This window comes from Gymnogyps californianus, chromosome Z, assembly GCF_018139145.2.
Source record: "Gymnogyps californianus isolate 813 chromosome Z, ASM1813914v2, whole genome shotgun sequence".
NCBI classification, from domain to species: Eukaryota; Metazoa; Chordata; class Aves; order Accipitriformes; family Cathartidae; genus Gymnogyps; species Gymnogyps californianus.
Window position 1 is genome coordinate 67185746 of NC_059500.1, and position 22223 is coordinate 67207968.

Genomic DNA, 22223 nt, shown 5'->3' on the forward strand with positions numbered 1-22223 from the left:
CACATTCTGCCTTTTACTCTTGGCCACCCTCCTTCTCCCCCTTGCGTAACCCAGTCGCCTCAGTACTCCTGAAGTGGGCACTTTACAACAGCAAGGCCTCCGTGTACCTCAGAGCCCTGCTTTCCTCCATACTGTCCCTTCCTCCTGCTCATCCATTTAAAACAAACCTGGGAGCAGTCTTAAAATTTGGCAGAGATGTATCTTCCCTCCCCTTTCCAGTAGCTGTACTTACGATGGCACCATGCATGGCCAGTATCATGACCGCACCATGCAAACCAAGGCTGACTCGCTGCCATAGCTACATTCCAGATTTCTTCTTTCAAGCGGTTCACTTGTGACCCTGCTGCAGATTGAGGGGACAGGGAAGATGACTGCTTACTTGGCTTCTCCACTTCACTCACGGTCATCTTTCTTTTCTCCTCGTTTTTTGAGGAGGCCTCCCAGAGTGGTGGACTATCAACCCAGCAAGTCACATAGGATATCTTTGTGGACTTGCTTCCTAGTTTCTTTTTGTTATGCAAAACAGCAATTCACACACATACGGCAGGACAAATTATAGAGAGATGGTCATTCCAGGGTTTCAGCTCCACTTCTGAATTATGCTGATTTTGTACAGTTACACAACCTAAGGCAGTCCTTACGTAGATAGACAAATTTCAGGAATCCTCTTTGTTTCAAGAAGTTAACCTGTGTCCCAACACAAAAGATAACAATTAGAGTAGTGATTCTCAAGTTAGGGGTCCACCAAATGGGGGTGAAAGTCAAAAGAAATTCAATAGCAAAACGGAGATTTACAAACAGGGTTGGCTTTACAAGTCTGGATGTGAACCCAGAAAAACTGAAGTCCCCACCAAGTAAGTCTGGAATGCTAAAATACATCTCAAAGTATGTGCTCCTAGGCCCAGTAACACTATTTTACTTGTAGGGCACTTCAATTGCAGCAAGTAATAAGGGAGTGTAGCTTGAACTAGGAAGAAGGAATCACCTGTTACAGCATATCTAATGCAGTTCTGTTTAAAATAAACAAACACGCCTGTGCTCTGTTGTGCTGTTATCTGGCTCTTCGGTATCTTTATTATGAAAATAACATAACAGAGGATTCACTCTAGTTTTGCTTTCTGAGGTGGCTCTTAACAGTTGTACAGATGAGTAAGTGGAACTGCTCTCCATATTCAAGGGTGTGATGGATGCTTCAGGACAGCTACCGTGAAGGCCGCCAAGGCCCCCATCAGGGCACAGAATATGCTTTATGCCTTGGAGACTGGGCCCCTCCCTACCTGTGTTGCCATCATGCTCACTTGGAAAAACCAGTTGTTAATTTAAAGGACATTGAGATTTGAACTGGTTTATTTTCCCTCAGGAATAAATTAATAAAAATCTTTCACCAAGAGAAAAATCAGCAAAATTTTGCGTTTGTCGGTATTTTCTGATGTACTAACAATCAACTCAATCATGTAAAAGCCTTAATTCAGCACGTACTTTTAAATATGTGGCTAAATTTAACCACAGAGCAGTTTCACTGAAGTTAAGATGAAAACGTAAGCTAGTATATAAAACCCAAATTTGTAAAAAGGAAGTTAACGGCTTCAGGATTTCCAGATGTTTGCTAGGCTTGTAAAATTAAAAAATGCAACTGAGCTGGTTAATGGGTAAGACACTGTTTCCAGAGAAGATGAAGAAAACTAAACATACACCATCACATTTGTAACTTTTTGCTTTGTTTCACTCATTAAAGAAAAAATATATTGTTGTTTTAACCTTTGACTCTAAATCCTAGCTGCATTTGTGTAAAAAAAAATGAATCAAAGATAGCTGCAGGTAACCAATCTCTTTAATTTGACATGTTCCAAGCAACCTTTTATTGTGTTCAAATATGAGAATATTTTACTTATTGCAAAGTATCCTGCACAATACAGGTGCTCTGCTATAAAATCTTCTCTCTCGCTTATAATTCAGTCATTCTAAATTTAAAATACCAGTATACAGTACTAAAACCTCCAATTGAAGTTTAATATAAAAATATCAGCACAAAACTCCTTTTTAAAGTCTGTTTATTGTGAGCAACCCAAATGCCTGTTTAATTATTATTAGTTGTAGTATATTAATAGACTTTGCACCCCTACAGTTGCTAATTCATACCATCTCAGGTATTTTGATGAGATAAGAAATACTAAGTAAGAAAACAGTAAGTATTCAAAGGGTTAATTTGCTTAGAATAATAATAATAAATTAGTTTTTTGCATCTTCTTCAGTTCAAAATCCAGCTTTGAGACTGAGGAAGGCTTCCAAATCACATCAATTAAATAAGAGTGGTCCTTTTAACCAGTAGCAGTTTGATTGCCAATGACTCGAAGAATCTCTTTATGAATGCTTGGTTCCTGTGTATTTATACTTGTATCACCCACTTGACCATCTTCATAACTAAAAAAAAAGTACAGAAAATAAAATCAAATTAGTGTTTTATTAATCTACCTAAACCCATCCAAAACTCTGTTTCATTCAATAATCAAGAGTGCTTATTCCATACGTTAACATGTTTCTATTAAAATGCTCTGCTGCACTTCACCATTATATGCAGATCCTAAACTCTAGAGAGTGAAGGGTAGTAAGGCTGCCATTGTCACTGAAACCCTGAGGCTGAATAGGCCACTAGGACCCAAAGGGGACAGGTGAGAGGGGAAATGCTCACATCATAGACAGGAAGCCTTTAATGAATTCCTCAGCTTTAAAACATACAACCAAGTAGAAATGGTATTTTACGATACATGGATAGACTTACTGTAACATGAGGTAATGCTATAGAGTGGGAAAAATCAGTAACTCTCCATTCATTTATTCTATAACAAAACATCTACTAAACCTTTGTCACTAGCTTATCCATACATTTCCTAACAAAAGTAAGTACAGAGAAAGATAAAAAATGAAGTGATACTGAAAAGAATTAGGAAGAAACATCTTTTATCTACTTCAATTACAACTATTGGAGGGAACATGCGGAAGACGGTCTAGGACAAACAGAAGTTGAATGTTAAAAGAAGTTTTGTACTCACACAAAGAAAAATCTTGTACACACATGATCCGTATTGGGAACTACCCATATCTCGCCATGTTTGTGCAGATCGGATGAGGTTATCACTATCAGGGAAAGAATAAATTTCATAGTGATGAAAACATGCCTGGAAAATACTGCTTTAAAAGATTTGCTTTTTTATACACTTTAAATAGCCTTCTGGGAATGCGTAGTTTCCCACTGGATGTCTGTGGTGTGGCTTAGACTCTGAGTTGGCTGCTAGTACAAACAGGGAGATGAACTTGATTCTTGTTTCCAAAATATGTTATATTTTCCAGAAAACACAGATGCTTGATGTATGGGAGCCAGTTGTTAATTGGAATGAAAAATGAAAAAGTGTATTTATTAAATACTGATTTTAAACAGCCATAGGGCTGTTAAGGAGGATCTGAGTCAAGTGTTTGATGATGGCTGAGCCAAAAATAAGATGTTAAAGACAAAGTCTGAAACCAGATATGACAAATTTGGGTTTTGCAGTACTACCAAATATTTGAAAAAATTAAGCATAGCAATTATGACTCAAGGGGATCATGAAGCTTGCCAAAACTTGCTCAATGTTTAGAAAACAGCAATGTATTTGATGGTACGTTGTTTACCAGCAGAATGACAACACAGGAAAGAAACCTTTTTATTGCTAGGTAGAAGCTATACCATGAATCTGTATTTGAAAATATTTCTATAAATGCATTTAAAGAGCATCCTTCTGGACAAGTTGTCCAACTGTGGGATGAGCGGGTTCACGGTGCGCTGGGTGAAGAACTGGCTGAAGGGCAGAGCTCAAAGGGTTGTAGTGAATGGGGCTACATCTGGCTGGCGACCGGTCACCAGCGGTGCTCCTCAGGGCTCAATTCTAGGGCCACTTCTGTTCAATAGATTTATCAGTGATCTGGAGGCAGGAGTTGCATGCACCATTAGCAAGTTTGCTGCCAATACCAAACTGGGAGGTGCTGCTGACTCTCTTGAGGGACAGCAGGCCTTGCAGAGGGATCTAGATAGACTGGAGCATTGGGCTATGATTAATGGGATGAAATTTAACAAGTCGAAATGCCGGATTCTGCACCTAGGACAGAGTAATGCCGGGCACAAGATTAAATTGGGAGAGGAGTGGCTGGAGAGCAGCCCTGCAGAAAGGGATCTGGGGGTGCTGGTTGACAGCAAGCTCAAGATGAGTCAGCAGCGTGCCCTGGCAGCCAAGAGGGCAAACCGCATCCCGGGGTGCATCAAAGACAGCATAACCAGCCCGTCAAAAGAGGTGACTGTCCCGCTGTGTCAGCATTGGTGCGGCCTCACCTTGAGTGCTGTGTGCGGTTCCGGGCCCCACAATTTAAGAAGGATGTGAGGGTCCCTGAATGTGTCCAGAGGAGGGCAACAAAGCTGGTGAAAGGGCTGGACGGAATGTCCTGTGAGGAGCAGCTGAGGACTTTGGGCTTGTCTAGTTTGGAGAAAAGGAGGCTGAGGGGCGACCTCATTGCTCTCTACAGCTTCCTGAGGAGGGGACGTGGAGAGGGAGGTGCTGGTCTCTTCTCTCTGCGATCCAGTGATAGGATGCGTGGGAATGGTTCAAAGCTAGGCCAGGGGAGGTTTAGACTGGACATTAGGAAGCATTTCTTTACTGAGAGGGTGGTCAGATACTGAACAGGCTTCCTCGAGAGGTGGTCGATGCCCCAAGGCTGTCAGTGTTTAAGAGGCATTTGGACAATGCCCTTAACAACATGCTTTAACTTTTGGTCAGCCCTGAATTGGTCAGGCAGTTGGACTAGATGATCGTTGTAGGTCCCTTCCAACTGAGATGTGCTATTCTATTCTGTTCTAACACTACCATGAATCAATGCATATTCAATTTTTATACCATTTCTTCTATGAACTGTAATTTTTAACAAACATTTATCTCTTCTAATTAATTTAATTTAAAATCTATATTACACACCTCCTCTAAACACTTCACAGAAAAATGAAGTGAATATGAATGATGTAAAATATATTTTACCAAATATTTAAAATTCACCCTTATAAAATCGATAATCCATTAATAAGTGTGAGGAAAGAATGACATGGATGATAAAGTCCTTGTGAAAGATGTAATTTTTATTTAGAAGCTTTAGGCATTAAAGGCCAAGTAAATTCTAGTAAATCCTAGATTAATTTCATATCTTCTTCTGCAAGTTTTAGAACTAAACTTATGTATTTTTCTGTCCAGATCAAATTGAATTTTCATGTTCACTGACATCTCCTAAATCATATTAAATATCTCACTTGAACATTCTCAAAAATATATATATTAAGAAGTGGCATATATAGCTTAAAGCTTTCATTTTGAAATAACATCTTTTCCACTGTCTGTCTTAATTTTTCCTTTTGAAAATGAGCAAATGCTCCAAATGAAGGGCAAACTGAGTTTAATATAATTTCTTTCTGTTTGGCCAATGAGACTAATTACCAACTACTGGCACAATTCTTATTCCCACTTCATAATTCTTTGTTCTCAACACCTGCTGAGGTTTCATTAGTTATTATAAGAACAGCCAAGTCTTTCAAGAATGGCTGTACTCATATGCACTGGATTTTAACTTCACAAAATTTCTGAAGCAGTCAGAGAGAACAGACTGGTTACCAGATGAACAGTATATTTGCCTGAGCAGTGAAAAATTATTTGGAAATTCAATAGGAAAGCTGTTTTTTCTGACTTTTAGGTGTTTAATGCATTTGTCAAGAGCTTGCAAGAAGTCAGTGTTTCAAATAAAGGCCATGACTTGGGTTATCTTGATGGCTTAGGAATATGATCCCATTTGAAAGACAGACCAGATGATCAGTTGCTACGTGCATATGATTATTTCATGAAAATTCACCATGTGTTATAAGTTTTGTTCAAAGAGGGAAACGTTCTGAACTGAAATATAAAGGTCAGCTATTAAGCAAGTACTTGTATGCCTACCAGTAGTCTCTTACCTAGAAACAACCAAGACTGGAACTAAAGGTCTCACTGATTTGCATCCAGTAACAGTGTCCATGACTAAAACAGTTTTTCAAGGGCTTTCAGCTTACCTTCACATAAGGCTATGCATTTTAAGTTACGGCTTTGCAAAAATTGTGACTGTTGTCCTTTCTTCTGTGACTGAGATGTAAAAACATGAGAAAACTTAATTAGTGCAGTAAGACAAACGGAGTGAAAAAGTAACAAAGGAGAGGGCTGCTATTTTCAGTGGTTTATTAATGAACAAAGATAGAGGCAGTCTTTCTAAAACATTTCTATTGTATTTCCAAATGTAATAGAATTTCTAAAAACATTTATATTATTTGTTTGGATTACTGTAGAAGAGATTTGAGCTCCTTTATCCAGAAAGAAAAGTTCCTAATTATTACAGAATGAATAATATTATTAGAAATATCAGTGTTACTGATAAAAAAATTGATAGCAGAAAAAAAAAAGGTGAACTTGATCACCGATGGTTTGGCCACTACCCTGATATTTTACTGGCCTTCCCATTTCTGAGGGCTTCTGCTGTTACATACCAATCTCTCTCCAAAGCCAGATTATTCTGTAGTTTCTATGTGTTAACTATAGAGACAGATGTAAGATTTCTTTCTCAAAATTTAGCCCTACACATAAATGCTATGAGATTGCTTTAGTTAAAGCAAAATTGTAATGGTTTAATACGTAAAAACCATGAAAAAGAAAAAACTGACTTGCTATAAATGAAATGCTACTCATTTTCCAGCAATAAGCACTCTCAATTCCTTTTGCCTCATTCTTCTGCAAGTCCAGAAATCAGAAAGCAAGGGCTTGCTAAGGGTCATAATGCAATCTGTATTTCATTTTCATTCTCTTCCTAAATTCTTCTGCTTGGAGAAGAAAGGCACAAGACCTGCAGTATAATCCGTAAATTGTTACTAAAAGCAGTTGGGCTGTATTTGATGTTTGCCTAGTCTCTGAAGTTGTTGATTTCATTCAATAAAATAAAACTGTTAGCTTTCACAAAGGGAATATTACTTCCTTTGCAGCTATCAAGTTCCCAAGCATAAAACCATAAATCTTTCTGAGATGGCTGATGTACTGTACCTGTGATGTATTACTGCCCTTACTGCCTGAAGCTGGTTCATCTTTAGCTGACACCTTCTGCTGCTTCTTGTTCATCCCTAGGAATATTAAAATCATGTAAGATACCCTGGCATATAAATACCATAATAAGCAAAGTTAAGTATGGAGAATGAAACAGGTAGCACAGTGGGAATCACAGTCCTTTGCATGGCACCCAAAAAGCAAAGACCTTAGGAGAGTCAAGTTAGCATTAAGCAGGTGCAAAAACAGATAACAGCTCAGGAATACTCTTAGGTGGTTGCTTAACAAAGTTGCGTGTCAGCATGTCTTGAGTCTAACTAACCCTAGTCAGGCTGAAGTAACACAGTTTGATTTACAGTGGGCGGGATAGTAAAATCACATAAGAAAGAACTTTAGATATTAATCTTTAACACTTTACTTAGACTTATTAAAAGTACAATTAATTTTTAGTAGTTAATTTATTTAAAGTTTTAAAGTCTACCATGGTTTAATCAATTTATCTACATGTAAAAATATTAAATTGTCAGCCACATTGGATCCAATTTCCATCTCAAGTAATCTAAACACCTTCTTTTGTGCCTTAGATCTCTTTTATATTCCTCATGTTGGTTTATATAAAATTCCTGTATTGTATGCTACTATCGGCTTCCTTGCCTTTCCAGTATCCCGTATTTCTTGGCAGTTTGCAAACACAGACTGAATTATGGGAAAGTTTAACTCTTTGAAGGAACAGGGAGTGTAGGACTCCTCCGTGATTTTTATTGGCATCAAGTATTACATACTTCATAGGAACACAGGCCTCCTTTCTGGAGGAGACTGGATAGACGAGACCAGGAAAGGTAGAGAGATGAGAAAAAACACATTGAAGCTGACAAAGCAATGTTGTCCAAAAAGAAGGGCATTTTGTTCGATAATGATACTGCAACCTGCACTTTTAGTGAGTCCTAAAAAGCTTCCATACTCGTGTAATCTCTGAAAAGCTAAAAGTGCGTTTAGAGATTATTGATATTGAAATTCAATAAATAGTAGTAAAAAATGCTGAGCTCTTAAAATGAATTGTGACATTACCTAAAAATACTGAAAATCAGAAAGCGTAACTAAAACTCTCAGAATTATCTACATGCACACAAACACACATTCAACTATACCAGCACTTTCATACATGAGGAAATGGTAAATACAACATACCTAAAGGAAAAAGTCACCGTATTTTAAAATCTCTTAAGTTTCTTAACATACACACTGGTGTATCTTGTTTCCATTATGCTTCTATTTATGATCTAATTCATATATAGAAAACTCTGCACGACTCACTTTTGGATTTACTGGTGGGACAAAGTATGTTCCCTCCCCTTCTCATGCTAAAATAAACACACTCTCCTGTACTTGCAGTGTAATCCTGACATGGCAATACTCGGGAATACTCTTAAATATACACAGTTGAACATGTCTATTGATGAATATTTGTTTTGTTAGATCAGGTCATAAAAGCCCATGAATCCATAGATAATGTTAGATGGACTTAGGCAGATACTGACAAAAAAATCACAAACACAAAGTTGGATTTCCACTGCATAATCAAGACATGCTCCATTACACACAGCATCCAACATTAGCTACTATTTACTTCAAGCACAGTTTCAAGATACTAATCACCTTGGAAAATGAGGACAGTATTTAATGACGGAATTTAGATTTTCTCTGTTTTGAATAACTTAAATCTTGGTCGACAAAGATAAAATTTAATACAGTGTTGTAAACAGTGAAGCTGGCAAGAAAAGCAGTAGACTAAGATACCCCCCTATATTTCTCCAACTTTAGAGTGATTTATAAATATCACCTGAGTAACCAAATGATATGCTTGACAATGGACTAAGGTAGATTCCACTTCCAAACATTGCACCATGGAGCTGAAAAAGAGCAGAATGATCGTTTAATGCTAATTTGGTTATCTGGACAAAATAATAATGATAGGAACAGGTCATAATGTAGATAAGCATCTGCCCCACTTCATTAATTTATTGCCTGGTAATAAATGGTGTTCAAAGAAGTCTTTAAAAAAATCACGCTGCAAAAATACAATTAAAATACTGTATATTCTGGAAACCATGTCCAAATGCCCAAACATAATTTTACATCAGATTTATATATAAAATTGTATTTTCTGTTTTTAAATCTAACATCACCATGGAGGATGCCTACAGAGGGTGCTTCTGTACATGGCCAAATACACCTCAGCCTTAACAAGGCTGAGCAAGGTCAGCGTGCGTCTCACATCAAAACCTTGGCGGGAAGCACAGCCTAAGCCAGCCTCTGAATCAACAGCAGCAATAGCTGCTTTTGTTTTCTTTAAGGCAGGAGATGAAGAGATGGTGATGACACTGGTCATATACTATAGAAAAATTTAGTCACTAGTTCAGCCTGAGTACTGGAGGAATGGGTTCAATCAAGCTTTTGCCTGAGCCCATTCAGACATGCATATCCCATCACTGCAGAACTATGCTTTAGCCACAAAGCTACCAGCTGTCTGAAAAGAATAGAGGAAAGGGGAGACTCTTCTTCACCAGCATCACTGCTCCATGTCATGAAGCTTGGGCTAAGCAACAAAAGTGAGCACTTTTTATTAGCCCTGCAGACATTTTCTTGTCTGGAAAGCGGGAAGTATGGGTTTCACTTCTCCACCAGGGACTGACTGCTTTATGTAGAAAAGCCTTTGAAGAAAACAGACCAAGTAGTCGTTGGAGCACAAATGAGAACCCAGAGTATCTCCTACCTAGGTAGACGTTATGACCACTGGGCTTCAGAGTCATGCTCACCCTTATTTACTCTGACCCACTGATATTTACATTGTCTCTGCAATGTGCCAGAGCTCTCATAGGAATGTGCAAACGTGCTTTCACTCCTCCAGATCCTACAATGTTGTATAGGATCCTGGTGAGTAGATATTTTTCCTGACTGGTTGGTACTGGGGTAAATAGGATGAACTGGACTCAGGATATGCCTTAGGTGTGTGAGAGATCTAAAAATGATGACTTGTATAAAATAGGGGTTTACTGCTTCTGCCTATTCCCAGTATTTCAACCCTCAACAAAAAATAAGCATAAACAAAGGGGTTTACTTTGGTGAATTTTGGTGTATAAATCCTGCTTTCTTGGGGAATGATCTTCCAAAGACACTAATAAAAACACCCAAACCACCAAGAGGAACAGCAGATATTTCCATTTCCTTTTTTTCAGTGTCTTCTGTACCCCGATCCTTAGTCAGCACCCTGGGATCCTCCTCCAAGGTATCATGGACTCAGCTCTGGGGAAGAGCTGTCAAAACCACAATGCTAAAATACTCTGAGTTACAGCTCCCCAGTCCCTCTGGTACTGCCTACTTTGCTCTGCAGTAGCGGTCTCCTGATGATTCAGTCTGAGAAAATGAACTGAAGTTTGCAATAGCTCCTTCCTGGCCAGTACACTCATATTTCCATTCCCAAGGAAACCAGAGAAGAGAAGATGCTGTAAACCCAGTTGCTGTAAATCTAGTATGCTCTTGGATCCTATAACATGGAGATAGTTTATGTAGCTCTAAATTTTAATCCCGACTGCTTTTAAGCAGTACCAAGCTAAGCCTCCTGGAGGTGCTGCTCTGCAATGTAAAACTGAAACCCTGATTCCAGCAATGGGATTTTCTAGCCATTTTAGCAGACACATTATTTCATTTTAATTGCATCAGAAAAGCACCTTTTCCAGAAAACAAGAGGGTATTTGAAATCATCCCTTTTTTCCACCTATATGACTACCAGAACCACAGCCCCTGAAAACTTGCCTAAGCTAGTATGTAATCAAGCATGCACAGGTTAGCTAAAGTCTATTTAGTCTACTATTTACCTGCAGCCTCGTATTGGAAGCAACAACTAAGCCGTTCCTCAGGATGGAATGCCAATTTTCAATGTGTGAACCGCTGAAAAAATGAAAAAGAAAGCGTTAAAATCCACAGTGTAAAACGCAAAATGAAATCAGTAATCCTTTAAAACAATAAATTCACAGCTGTAAACCTCAAATGTCAAGAACAAAAAAATAGCAGGGCATTTTGATAACCTTTGATTAATATGAATATATGTACTTACTGAAATGCAAAGGTACTTCCGTAGAGATTTTTAGCAGCTCGGAAATTGGATTCTTTGGCTGGTGGACTGCTGAGAAGTAGGAACTGGTGGGGAGTGTGCATAAACTTTAGTTGCTGTAAAATATAACAGCGCACAAGTGAAAAGAAGTTGATTAACACAAAAGCATTGTATTTCCATAATGGTAGTTCTTAAGATACCATGCTGTTTCGCACAATACATGACTGCATCTAAATAACTACATGAACTAAGTTGAAATTGGTCTCATCACCATAGCTTTTACCTGAAATCAAACAGTAAAAATGTCTTTCAGTTTATGAAACATACAGAAGTTTCTGAAACAGATTTCAGCCTAATATGGCTCTAGTGAAGTAATTAAATTGAACAATTTCATCATGGTATTCTGATCAGAGGTGGCTTTGATTTAAGGTTCAGTTTTGAAAGGCTGCACATTACTGTGCCCTTAATCAGAGGATCAGAGGCACACATACTCAGAAATTAATCTCAGCACCATCCCTCTAAAATTCAAGAGCTATACTCCTTTTAAGGTGTACTGATATGTGGATCTCCTGGTACATCGTGTCTGTGTGCACTGCTTTCTGTACAATTCTGTATCTAATATTCTATATAGTAACAAAACAAATAGTGAAGTTATTCTCACCCAATCTCAGATCACTACAAGGCAGACACTTGTATTTGAGCTGCTCACCTCAAACAGGCTTTTTATGAGCATTATTCCTTTGACCTATTTTAGATATTCACAACATGATTCTATGCGTCATGACCTGAAACTGCCTATTTCTCTCCGTTGTCTATTAATGGAGTCCATGTGATGATTAGTTTGAATGTAGACACCCATGTTTGGCTAGGAGACTCCCACCTAAAATGCTAATATGAGCCATGAGAAATGAGAAAATAACAAAGAACGCACAGACACTTACCCTATTCACCGGTAGCTTCACAATATGTGATCTATTACTAGAAATAACCCTAAAATAAGAAACAGATGTATTAGACATGGTAACCAAACAGAACTTTTGTTCTTAAAAATGTGTTATGAATGGCTACCACAAAGCACCCAGCTGCAGGCCTTTGAACCTATCAGATGGAAGTAGACCAAATCTTAACTAGAAAATGAGATCAGAGGCTGTATATATAAGCTGGAGTCTTTCCAGTGTTTTCAGAGGGCCCAGATGAGGTCCAGAAACAGTCCAGAAACACCTGCAGTTGCAAATGTCAACCCTGACGTTGATTCTTAGGGTGAGCTTATACCAAATTACACTGGTGAAGTAAGTATTCATTAAAATTGTACTTCAATAATTATCATCTCATGTGAGTCAATTTTATACCATTGTAGAAGAGGATGTGCAAGCGGGTCTTGTTTATCCATCTGCTTCTTTATTTCCAAGTAAGGTGCCTAGAAAAGAGTAATTATGTTCTTTATTTCTAGTTGAAATCATAAGCTTAAATTTTGTATGTTACATTGCCCACGATTTCATCTATTAAAACGAATACATGGGACTCATTATTAGGCTTAAATCACAGTTTTACTGACATTTAGCATTGTACAGTTATAAATGTGTTTTGACAACAACAAGAATTAATATGGCAATTATTTTCCCTGGAGTAAAATAATAAGCATATAATTAGCATCAAAATGAGTATATTATAGCAAACACTGGTGATCTCAGGGAGAACAGCAGAAGACATCTATTTATGTTTGGCTCTTGGATTGAGAAATTGGACTGGAACTTCACAAAACTAAGTCTCTCAAAATACCCCGAGATAATCCACTTCATTTTTTTAACTGTTTCATGGTATAAACTGGTAAAATACTGTATCAGTTTATAATCCCTTTGAAAACCTTTCTTGATTTCAATCACAGTGCAAAGCATCCCTTTAAAAGTCTTCAGTCCAAGAATTATTCTAACATTTTAAAAAGCAAAATGATGGTTATTTTTCTTTTTAAAAGACATTACATTAGGTAACAGAAATACCTGATTTTTTAAATTTTTACAAGATGTTACATTAAGTAAAAAAAAATGTTTTTAATTTTCAGTTTATTTTACTCCTCTCTATACACCTCATTCTTCATTCCAGAATTGAATACATATAGAGTAAGATTTATAAACTGTTGTGAGGTTACATTTATATAGCAGTTGGAAAAGCAAGGTACATGGGAGAGATTTCAATAATCAGTTATAATCAGCTGGGCTGTCTGGGAAAGGAAGTGTAACAATAAACATAAGTGTGGCTACCAGATTCTGTCCCACTGTGAATACTGAGAAATCATATGGTAGTAATCCCAAGAGACCCAACCTTCAAAGTCCCTAACCATACTTAGCTGATCAAGTATTTTTCTATAATAGAAATAAAACTATTCATAAATAATAATAAATAATAAATAATGAAACATTCAGAACACTGTCACAAAATCAATTTCTTTTGCTTTGGAAATAAAAGACCCAGTTTGGCTTTGATATTTCCAGAAATGCAGCAGTTGGTGATTCTCTCATTACAACATCCCATTCTGCTGTTATTATCTCTTATTTAAACTTCAAAAGATCTGAGTTCTACTTCATCACTTTTATTTGACTGCCATTACGGATACTCTAGGTTTATTATTTTTAACACACATTTCAATATTATTACAGCTCTATAGGAAAGAGATGATACTATTGACTTCCCCACCTATCATAGGCAAGCAATATAAACATCTTCCTAGTTCTAGAAATAGTGATTAAGTTAGGTAAAGATTTTTAAACTCACCTGTGTCATCTCTCTAATAGAAGTGATACTGTCCAATGCTTTCATGACTCGGTCATAATTCTTCTTCTGATGTAGCATAAAATAAGCACATAAATTAGAAGAGTATTAGTCTTTGGCTCTACAAAAACCTGAATTCTTTGAGTGTGTATAAAACCAAAGCTAGGACATAATGTTCAGCAAACCAATCCTTTCAAACATTTCTAACCAATAGCTTCCTTCCACCTCACACATAGACTCTCTCATTCATAGTCCAGGAAAATTCCCTGAAAAAATATTATCATGATGGTTTTTCTTTGACTTTCACTGGAATCTCCAGCATACTCAAAAAATTAGCTCACTTTTTAAACAAATATTTTAACTAAACACAGGTTCTGACAGTTATTTGGAGAACATGCTATTAAGTTAAATAATGCAGTGACAAAATAGATTTTAAATAAAATGCTAAATAAACAGATGTGTTTACTTTGCTAACAGCTCTATAAAACATCAGAGGTCCTTCAGTTGTCCCTCTGCCTCACCCCAATCCTTGCCTACCTTCTGCTTGGGAACCACTACCAGACAGCTCCACCTTTTCCGAGTGGATGAGCTTAACAGTCTATGCTTCACCAGCTCCACATGTCATGTCACCTTCAGGAGCTTCATTGTTCCCCGTCTTTGGGTCTTGCCAGCTTCTGCCCATGGGCCTTCACCTTGCCCATGCTGGCAAGAAGCTGGGAGGCGGCGGTGTGGGCCCTGCCAGCCCAGGGCTCTCTGCATTCCTCCTCTGATGTGACCCTCTTTCATACTCCCTGGTCTGCTTCAAACTCCTGCCTTGCCCAGCCACCAGACTAGCTGTCTCCTCATCAGCCCCCTTCCAAGCACCTCCTGGCAAGTATATCTTCCCACATGCTACAGAACACACTCGCCCCTTCCTGAGGAAGAACCACTGCTAACTGGCCTTTGTTCAGAAAAAGTGAAATGCATCTGAATGCAGGACATCCAGAGTTCTCATTTATGCCCTTGGGGATGGCTCAAGTGAGATGTAATAGTTCACGGCTTCTCAGGGGCTTCCCTGAGAGGCAGTATTTGCAGCCTGAGGTGCAAGTAGTGCAAACACAATTCTTCAAAACTGATGTTTGTACAAAACTCGACTATTATGTCAACATTTGATAAAATTACATTTAGACATAATTTTTTGTAACGAGAAAATGAGATGACAGCAATGACCACTTTTAGAATAAAAAGATGGACTGGAAATCCCCCGGTTTACATGGTCTACACCTCCCAAAGGCCATCTTTCTCTTTGTGTCCAATGTGTGCGCTGAGAGAAAGACACTAAGAATATAAAATTTTGCATCTAGAATTTGTACCCTAAAAGAATTTTTTGGCTTCAACGTAACTCTGAACGCAACTTACAGTGTATACTCAAATACCTTCTCAGAGACAATTAAAAAAGCTACAAAGTTCTGCAAACAGTCACATGCTAGTGCTATATTCTGGAGCTGTATCTCTTATAGTAAAGGAGACTCCTCCAGAAGAAGGCTTTGCTTTGAAATTTCATGCATGACTAAAACCAAGCTATGACATAATGAAAGATAACTACTTACCCTGGGGTTAAAGGCCAGCATCTGAGGATCATTAGGATCAACCACAGAAGGATATGGCTCAAAAATGACAACTTTCCTAGGTGACTCTAATGCAGACCGACACATGGATACTAACAGATCAACCACCTAGGAATAAAGAAAAATATTTATTCAATATATGTACTTTCATATGGTACTATATTTCATTGTTACCTATATTGCCCAAACCGTGTTATCCACAGGACATAGTTTAGGACTGAAATTCTTCCATTGACCTCAACAGGCTTCGGGTTCAGCCCTCGTACATTATTCCAGGTGCATAAGTAGGACCAGTATCTGGTTCTAAATGTATTATCATGTGAAATACATTGCTCGCAGTCCTGCTTTCTCTTGTGCACATGTGCTAATTCCTGGATTAAATTCATTCTCTAGGGAAATGAAGTCATGGTGGATCTGTGTACCTCTGTACAGTAGATGCCAGTGAAAAATGTAATCACAAACCAGAGAGAATGCAGCTTTCTGGCAGCTGTGAAACCTAAATCCTGCTCATAATGAAATCCAAAGTTGCTACATAAAAATGTAGCTGCAAATTAGCTCATTTCCCCTTGTTTTTTCTGTGCCTTCTGAAAACATTATTGTGTGAAAACAGACTTTTGCATGAAAGAAAGGAAAAGCTGAGATGAGTCGTACTTAGTAGGCATCCCTGGTTCCTCCCACAACTCCACATGGATCAGATCTCATCTCACAGCTCAAGCTGTTCTAGAAGTTTTTATATATCTGCCATTGTAACTGATCATTTGGAGGAAAAAAAAAAAGATAGTCCTTTAGAGAAACAGAATGAAAATAAGAATCATGATGAAAGGGAAAAGGAACTGCACTGCAGTGAGTCATACTGTTGCCATTCTCCTCCTCTGCTCCTTCAGCATGAATGGACAATTTTCTCCATCAGTTTAAAAATATTCTGTTAGTTCCAGTTACTAAATATCTCACATATACTGAAAAATGAAGTTATTTAAATAATGATCGCTTCCTCCATGGTGCTCTGATTACTTTCCAGTTTATAACACCTGTAAGTGTGATGAATGTTCCAAAATAGGGCATCTGCATTAGCATTTGCAAAGGAGATCGGGAGTCTGCATACACAGCCAGGTCAGGCAACAGCCCTGCAACTGTGTAAATGTATTACCATGAAATTGAGCCTGAGTTCATCCACCTTGCTTCTCAGTTGCGCTTCTTAGCTTCCAGTTGCAAAACACTACTAGGGAAGAGTCGTTTCAGTCCCCAAATCTCTTAATAAAGTGACTTGAAGTTGTTTTGCTTTATGATTTGCATGATGGGACTTTGTCTTAAAATCAGCACAGGTCTGCTTAGAACACCATCCCAAAGCCCTCCTTTAAACCAGCCGTTGACTCCTATATTGCTTCTCACCATGATACTGGCATATTACTCTGACATGGAGGAAAACGTGCATAGATTAGGCTTAGTTAAACCCCTGATTTCCCCCAAGATCATTATTTTGAGCTGATGGAATGCAGAGCAACTTAAACTGGGAGGTAAGTCTAATACAAACATTATAACACAAACTTGTGTATGCTTTCCTTGGTAATAGGAAGTGCTGTGGATCTAGTAAATGTCCTTATAGATGGGCCTGAACTCCTCCTCCTTAACAGTAGGTACTGAAGTACGTAAGTAAGGATTAAAATATTTTCAAGGAGGAAGAGACAACGCTTGCTGATGACAATTCCCTCTTACGACATCAGTCTCTCAGACAGTGCCTCTCTCTCTCTCTCGACCCTCTTCAGGGAATCTGAACGATCAATAAATCAGGCATTTGATTTTCAGGCATTTTGACTACGTGACTAAAATAAGGCAAGGTGAGTTCGGGCTTGAAAGTTTTAGAAAGTACAATCACTTATTGTTAAGGAGGAGCCATCGGAATATTGGGAGTGACAAAGTAGGGGTGTACTACCTTAGGAAACCAGCTGAAAGCACAGCAGAAAAAAACAGGATGTGATTTCTAATAATGGGAACCTATATTTAGGCTCCTTCACTACACAAAATGATTTGGAGGAAGATTCACCTGACAAAATGTAGAGATTCACAATGAGAACACCTACCTCTTACTAGTGAGCCTAGGCTCTCTTTATAATCAATGTAAAAAATAACCACTGTGCTGATAGCTTATGCTGTGATTCACACTGTCCTAAACTAATGTCAAAAATAGCTCAGATGAATCAAACCCTAGAAGTGCTGAATTCTTTCTACAAAGAGGAATGGGAGCTCAACCAGATCAGATGTAGTGAGCTGGGTTCAATGCTATCACTAGAGTGAAACTTAGCAAAATTTAGTCACCTAGGTCCAATGGGACAATTGACAAAACCTCTTATCTGACTCTTTTAAGCACTGTTAAGGTTGTAATCACTTCAGTACTCTACAGCAAAGCTCTGCAGATGTAGAGGTACTCTAGAGATCTAGAGCAAGCTCCGCATATGCCTGCAACAGTGATATCTACATAAAACACAGAGAGCTAACCAGGACCACCTCTCCTGTCAGCTATATTTAAAATGAGAAGTGAGAGCTACTTGTTTGTACCTAATGTACAATGTACATGTAATGTACCATGTAAGTTTGTACCTAATTTTCCCCTAATTTTAGAAAAGCAAACTTCCAGCTGTTCAAAGAGTTAGTCAATAGAACCCCCTGGGAAACTGCCCTCAGGGACAAGGGAGCAGAACAGAACTGGCAGATCTTTATGGACGCTTTCCATAGAGCGCAAGAGCTCTCGATCCCCAGGTGTAAGAAATCAGGAAAGAAAGGCAAGAGACCGGCACAGATGAGTCAAGACCTGCTGGTCAAACTAAAGGGCAAAAAGGAAATGCACAGGCAATGGAAGCAGGGACAGGTATCCTGGGAAGAGTATAGGGATGCTGCCCGGTTGTGTAGGGATGGGGTCACGAAGGCCAAGGTGCAGATGGAGCTGAACTTGGCAAGGAATGCAAAGAATAGTAAGAAGAGCTTCTACAGGTATGTCAGCCAGAAAAAGGAAGGTCAAAGAATGCGTACCCCTCCTGATGAACAAGACTGGCAAACTGGTAACAACGGATAAGGAGAAGGCTGAGGTAGCCAACAACTTTTTTACCTCAGTCTTCACTGGCGATCTCTCTTCCCACATCTCTTGAGTGGATGGACTGCAAGACAGGGACTCGGGGAGCAAAGTCCCTCCCACTCTAAGAGAAGATCAAGTTCATGACCACCTGAGGAACCTGAATATACATAAGTCTATGGGACCCGACAAGATGCATCCCAGAGTCCTGAAGGGAATTGGCTGATGTAGCTGCCAAGCCACTCTCCGTGACATCTGAAAAGTTATGGCAGTCAGGTGAAGTCCCTGGTGACTGGAAAAAGGGAAACACTGCATCCATTTTTAAAAAAGGGTAGAAAGGAGGACCCTGGGAACTACCAACCTGTCAGCCTCACCTCTGTGCCTGGGAAGATCACGCAACAGATCCTCCTAGAAGCTATGCTAAGGGAGGTGATTGGAGACAGCCAGCATGGCTTCACCAAGGGCAAGTCCTGCCTGACCAACCTAGTGGCCTTCTCTGATGGAGTGACTACATCAGTGGACAAGGAAAGAGCTATGGATGTCGTCTATCTGGACTTCTGTAAGGCCTTTGACACGGTCCCCCACAACATCCTTCTCTCTAAATTGGAGAGATATGGATTTGATGGGTGGACTGTTTGGTGGATGAGGAATTGGTTGGATGGTCGCGTCCAGAGGGTGGTGGTCAACCACTCAATGTCCAGATGGCAATCAGTGATGAGTGGTGTCCCTCAGGGGTCTGTACGGAGACCAGTACTGTTCAATATCTTCATCAATGACACAGACAGTGGGATCGAGTGCACCCTCAGCAAGTTTGCAGATGACACAAAGCTGAGTGGTGTGGTGGACCACAAAGCTGAGGGATGGGATGCCATGCAGAGGGACCTGGACAAGCTCGAGAAGTGGGCCCATGTGAACCTCGTGCGGTTCAACAAGGCCAAGTGCAAGGTCCTGCAACCCCCAGTATCAATACAGGCTAGGGGATGAAGGGATTGCGAGCAGCCCTGCGGAGAAGGACTTGGGGGTACTGGTGGATGAAAAGCTGGACATGAGTTGGCAACGTGTGCTCACAGCCCAGAAAGCCAACCATATGCTCGGCAGCATCAGAAGCGTGGCCAGCAGGTTGAGGGAAGTGATTCTGCCCCTCTGCTCTGCTCTGGTGAGACCCCACCTGGAGTACTGCGTCCAGCTCTGGAGTCCTCAGCACAGGAAAGACACAGACCTGTTGGAGCAGGTCCAGAGGAGGGCCACAAAAATGATCAGGGGGACAGAACATCTCTCCTATGAAGAAAGGCTGAGAGAGTTGCAGTTGTTCAGCCTGGAGAAGAGAAGGCTCCAGGGAGACCTTATTGCGGCCTTTCAATACTTAAAGGGGGCTTATAAGAAAGATGGGAACAAACTTTATAGCAGGGCCTGTTGTGATAGGGCAAGAGGTAATGGTTTTAAACTAAGAGAGGGTAGATACAGACTAGATACAAGGAAGAAATTTTTTGCGATGAGGGTGGTGAAACACTGGAACAGGTTGCCCAGAGAGGCTGTAGATGCCCCATCCCTGGAAACATTCAAGGTCAGGTTGGACGGTGCCCTGAGCAACCTGATCTAGTTGAAGATGTCCCTGTTCATTGCAGGGGAGGCTGGACTAGATGACCTTTAACGGTCTCTTCCAACCCAAACTATTCTATGATTCTATGATTCTAAATGTACATGTAATGTACCATGTAAGTGCCTGAATTAAAAAAATAACTTGCTCCCCAGAAACACATAGCTGAAGTCTTCAGAGGACTTCAGGGTAAGGAAGAGGTGGGGCTTCATCAGCACAGCTCTCTCCATTTCTTACAAGCTTAGACAGGTATCCCAATGTTTGGTATGCTAGATGTTGCCAACATAGCCATCTAATGGTCTTCAGACACCAGATGAAGAGCTGATGTTCAGATCCTGCAGTCATATTCTCATGTGAAGAAGCTGGTGTACACTGCTGCAAGTTTCTTCCTTCGAGGAGATGCCCATAGGCGGTATTCAGGCACTTAGCTGAATAGTTTATTTCCAGTGGCTAGACTCGCTAGTGCTAGTTAAAGTCAATGGAACTGAACGTTTGCTCTTCCAAGAAAATCCATGTTGCTTACTACGTAAATGCCCAGTGAGTGACATATGTCTAGGATATCAGAGAGGAATGCACTTTTCTGTAAGACACGTAAACATTTAACTTAAGATCTTAAAAGGATCTTAAACATAAGATCTTTTAACTTTTCAATTTACTGCAATCTAAGGTTAAATGGTGATTTGGAAACATAGTTTAAATTACTTTGGTTTAAGGCACATACAGAATTATGTGAAATTATACAAAAACAATGATATGGTTATAACTACATTAATAACTGAACTTAGAGTCAGGAAGCAAGCTTATATTATATTCCTGATCCTTGAGAAGAGAGAAAAAAAAACTATGTAGCAACATTAGTAAGGACTTTCCCACTGTTATTTAATGATCAAAACAACAGATGCTCAGTGGATAGCTGCATCCCAACACCATGAACAGGAAGTAGTTTATTAATTGCATGAGAGCAGTAATGGCTCATTAGGTGAAAATAAATGGGAATTATCTCCAAATGACAATGGCTGCCTTTATTAACAACCCAGGTGACCTCATTGAATACAACAGAACAAGAAAACAGGGTTACTCTAATTACATGGAAGCACAACAATGGAAGCACCTCATTAGTACCGTTTGAAAATGCCATGCATAAAACAGTGTATTTACAGCTATAAGAGTGACAAATAAATACTACTTACCAAACAGTACTCATATGGGGAATATAAGTCAAAATAAATACTAGAAGAGACTCAGAAGACCGAGTATTCTATAGAAAATCAGACATGTAATAAGCATTAGATAATTCTACCTGAGCCCCAGTTGCAATTTCATCAGCAGCTTCGTTCATCACTCCTAATGTTTGGAAAGCAAATACACAGAGCTCCCGTTCACAAACAGTGGGCTACACAGAGAAAGAAAGTTACGTTATATTTTTTTTCTAGTTTTGGGTTCTTGGTTTTATCATGTAATACCTACAACAAAACCCAAACACATTTAATGTTAATTTTTTTCTTCAGATATTAACTGCAACATTAATTTCAAATTATGAATACATGTCAATTATTGAGGAAGATACATTAGAGAAGCATTTTAATAATCTGAAGAACAAGTGTGAAGAGCGCTAAAACTCATAAGTACTCACAGAGGCTAAACTTAAAAGAAAACCAAACAGATTACAAAACCAAAATGACAGGCATAGTACCCAAATGTCCTTAACACTATCCTATCAGGCTCTGAAAACTTCCTACATAATTAAAATTAATGGAGAACAAATCCAGAAACTAATAGGGGCACACCCTCTTCATAAATGCAGGTTTATCCTTCACAGCTTGTTATTCTGCTGTTGAGAACACAAATAAAAATCTGATCTAGAAGACTAATTTCTTGAAGAAGCTACTTTTAATTTAATTTTTAACTAACTTAACAACTTATTTGTAAACTTTAAGAAAATGCATTATAT

At 39.0% G+C, this 22223-nt stretch overlaps 1 protein-coding gene across 2 annotated transcripts in view; it reads right to left on the reverse strand.

The window, feature by feature from the left end:
• Nucleotides 1–1851: 1851 nt before the first annotated feature.
• Nucleotides 1852–22223, reverse strand: part of PARP8 (poly(ADP-ribose) polymerase family member 8) — a 114893-nt gene continuing 94521 nt past the window's right edge. Inside the window, exons 15-26 of one of the 2 annotated variants that reach the window (XM_050912793.1) lie at nucleotides 21573–21665; nucleotides 15594–15719; nucleotides 14008–14073; nucleotides 12588–12655; nucleotides 12180–12228; nucleotides 11242–11354; nucleotides 11003–11075; nucleotides 8968–9037; nucleotides 7128–7204; nucleotides 6113–6182; nucleotides 3051–3135; nucleotides 1852–2421 (exon numbers count right to left, since the gene is read on the reverse strand). In XM_050912793.1, the coding sequence (XP_050768750.1) occupies nucleotides 2319–2421; nucleotides 3051–3135; nucleotides 6113–6182; nucleotides 7128–7204; nucleotides 8968–9037; nucleotides 11003–11075; nucleotides 11242–11354; nucleotides 12180–12228; nucleotides 12588–12655; nucleotides 14008–14073; nucleotides 15594–15719; nucleotides 21573–21665 (993 nt within the window). In that variant the 3' untranslated portion in view covers nucleotides 1852–2318. The remainder of the gene's footprint in view (nucleotides 2422–3050; nucleotides 3136–6112; nucleotides 6183–7127; nucleotides 7205–8967; nucleotides 9038–11002; nucleotides 11076–11241; nucleotides 11355–12179; nucleotides 12229–12587; nucleotides 12656–14007; nucleotides 14074–15593; nucleotides 15720–21572; nucleotides 21666–22223) is intronic. The other variant, XM_050912792.1, reaches the window with a different exon arrangement.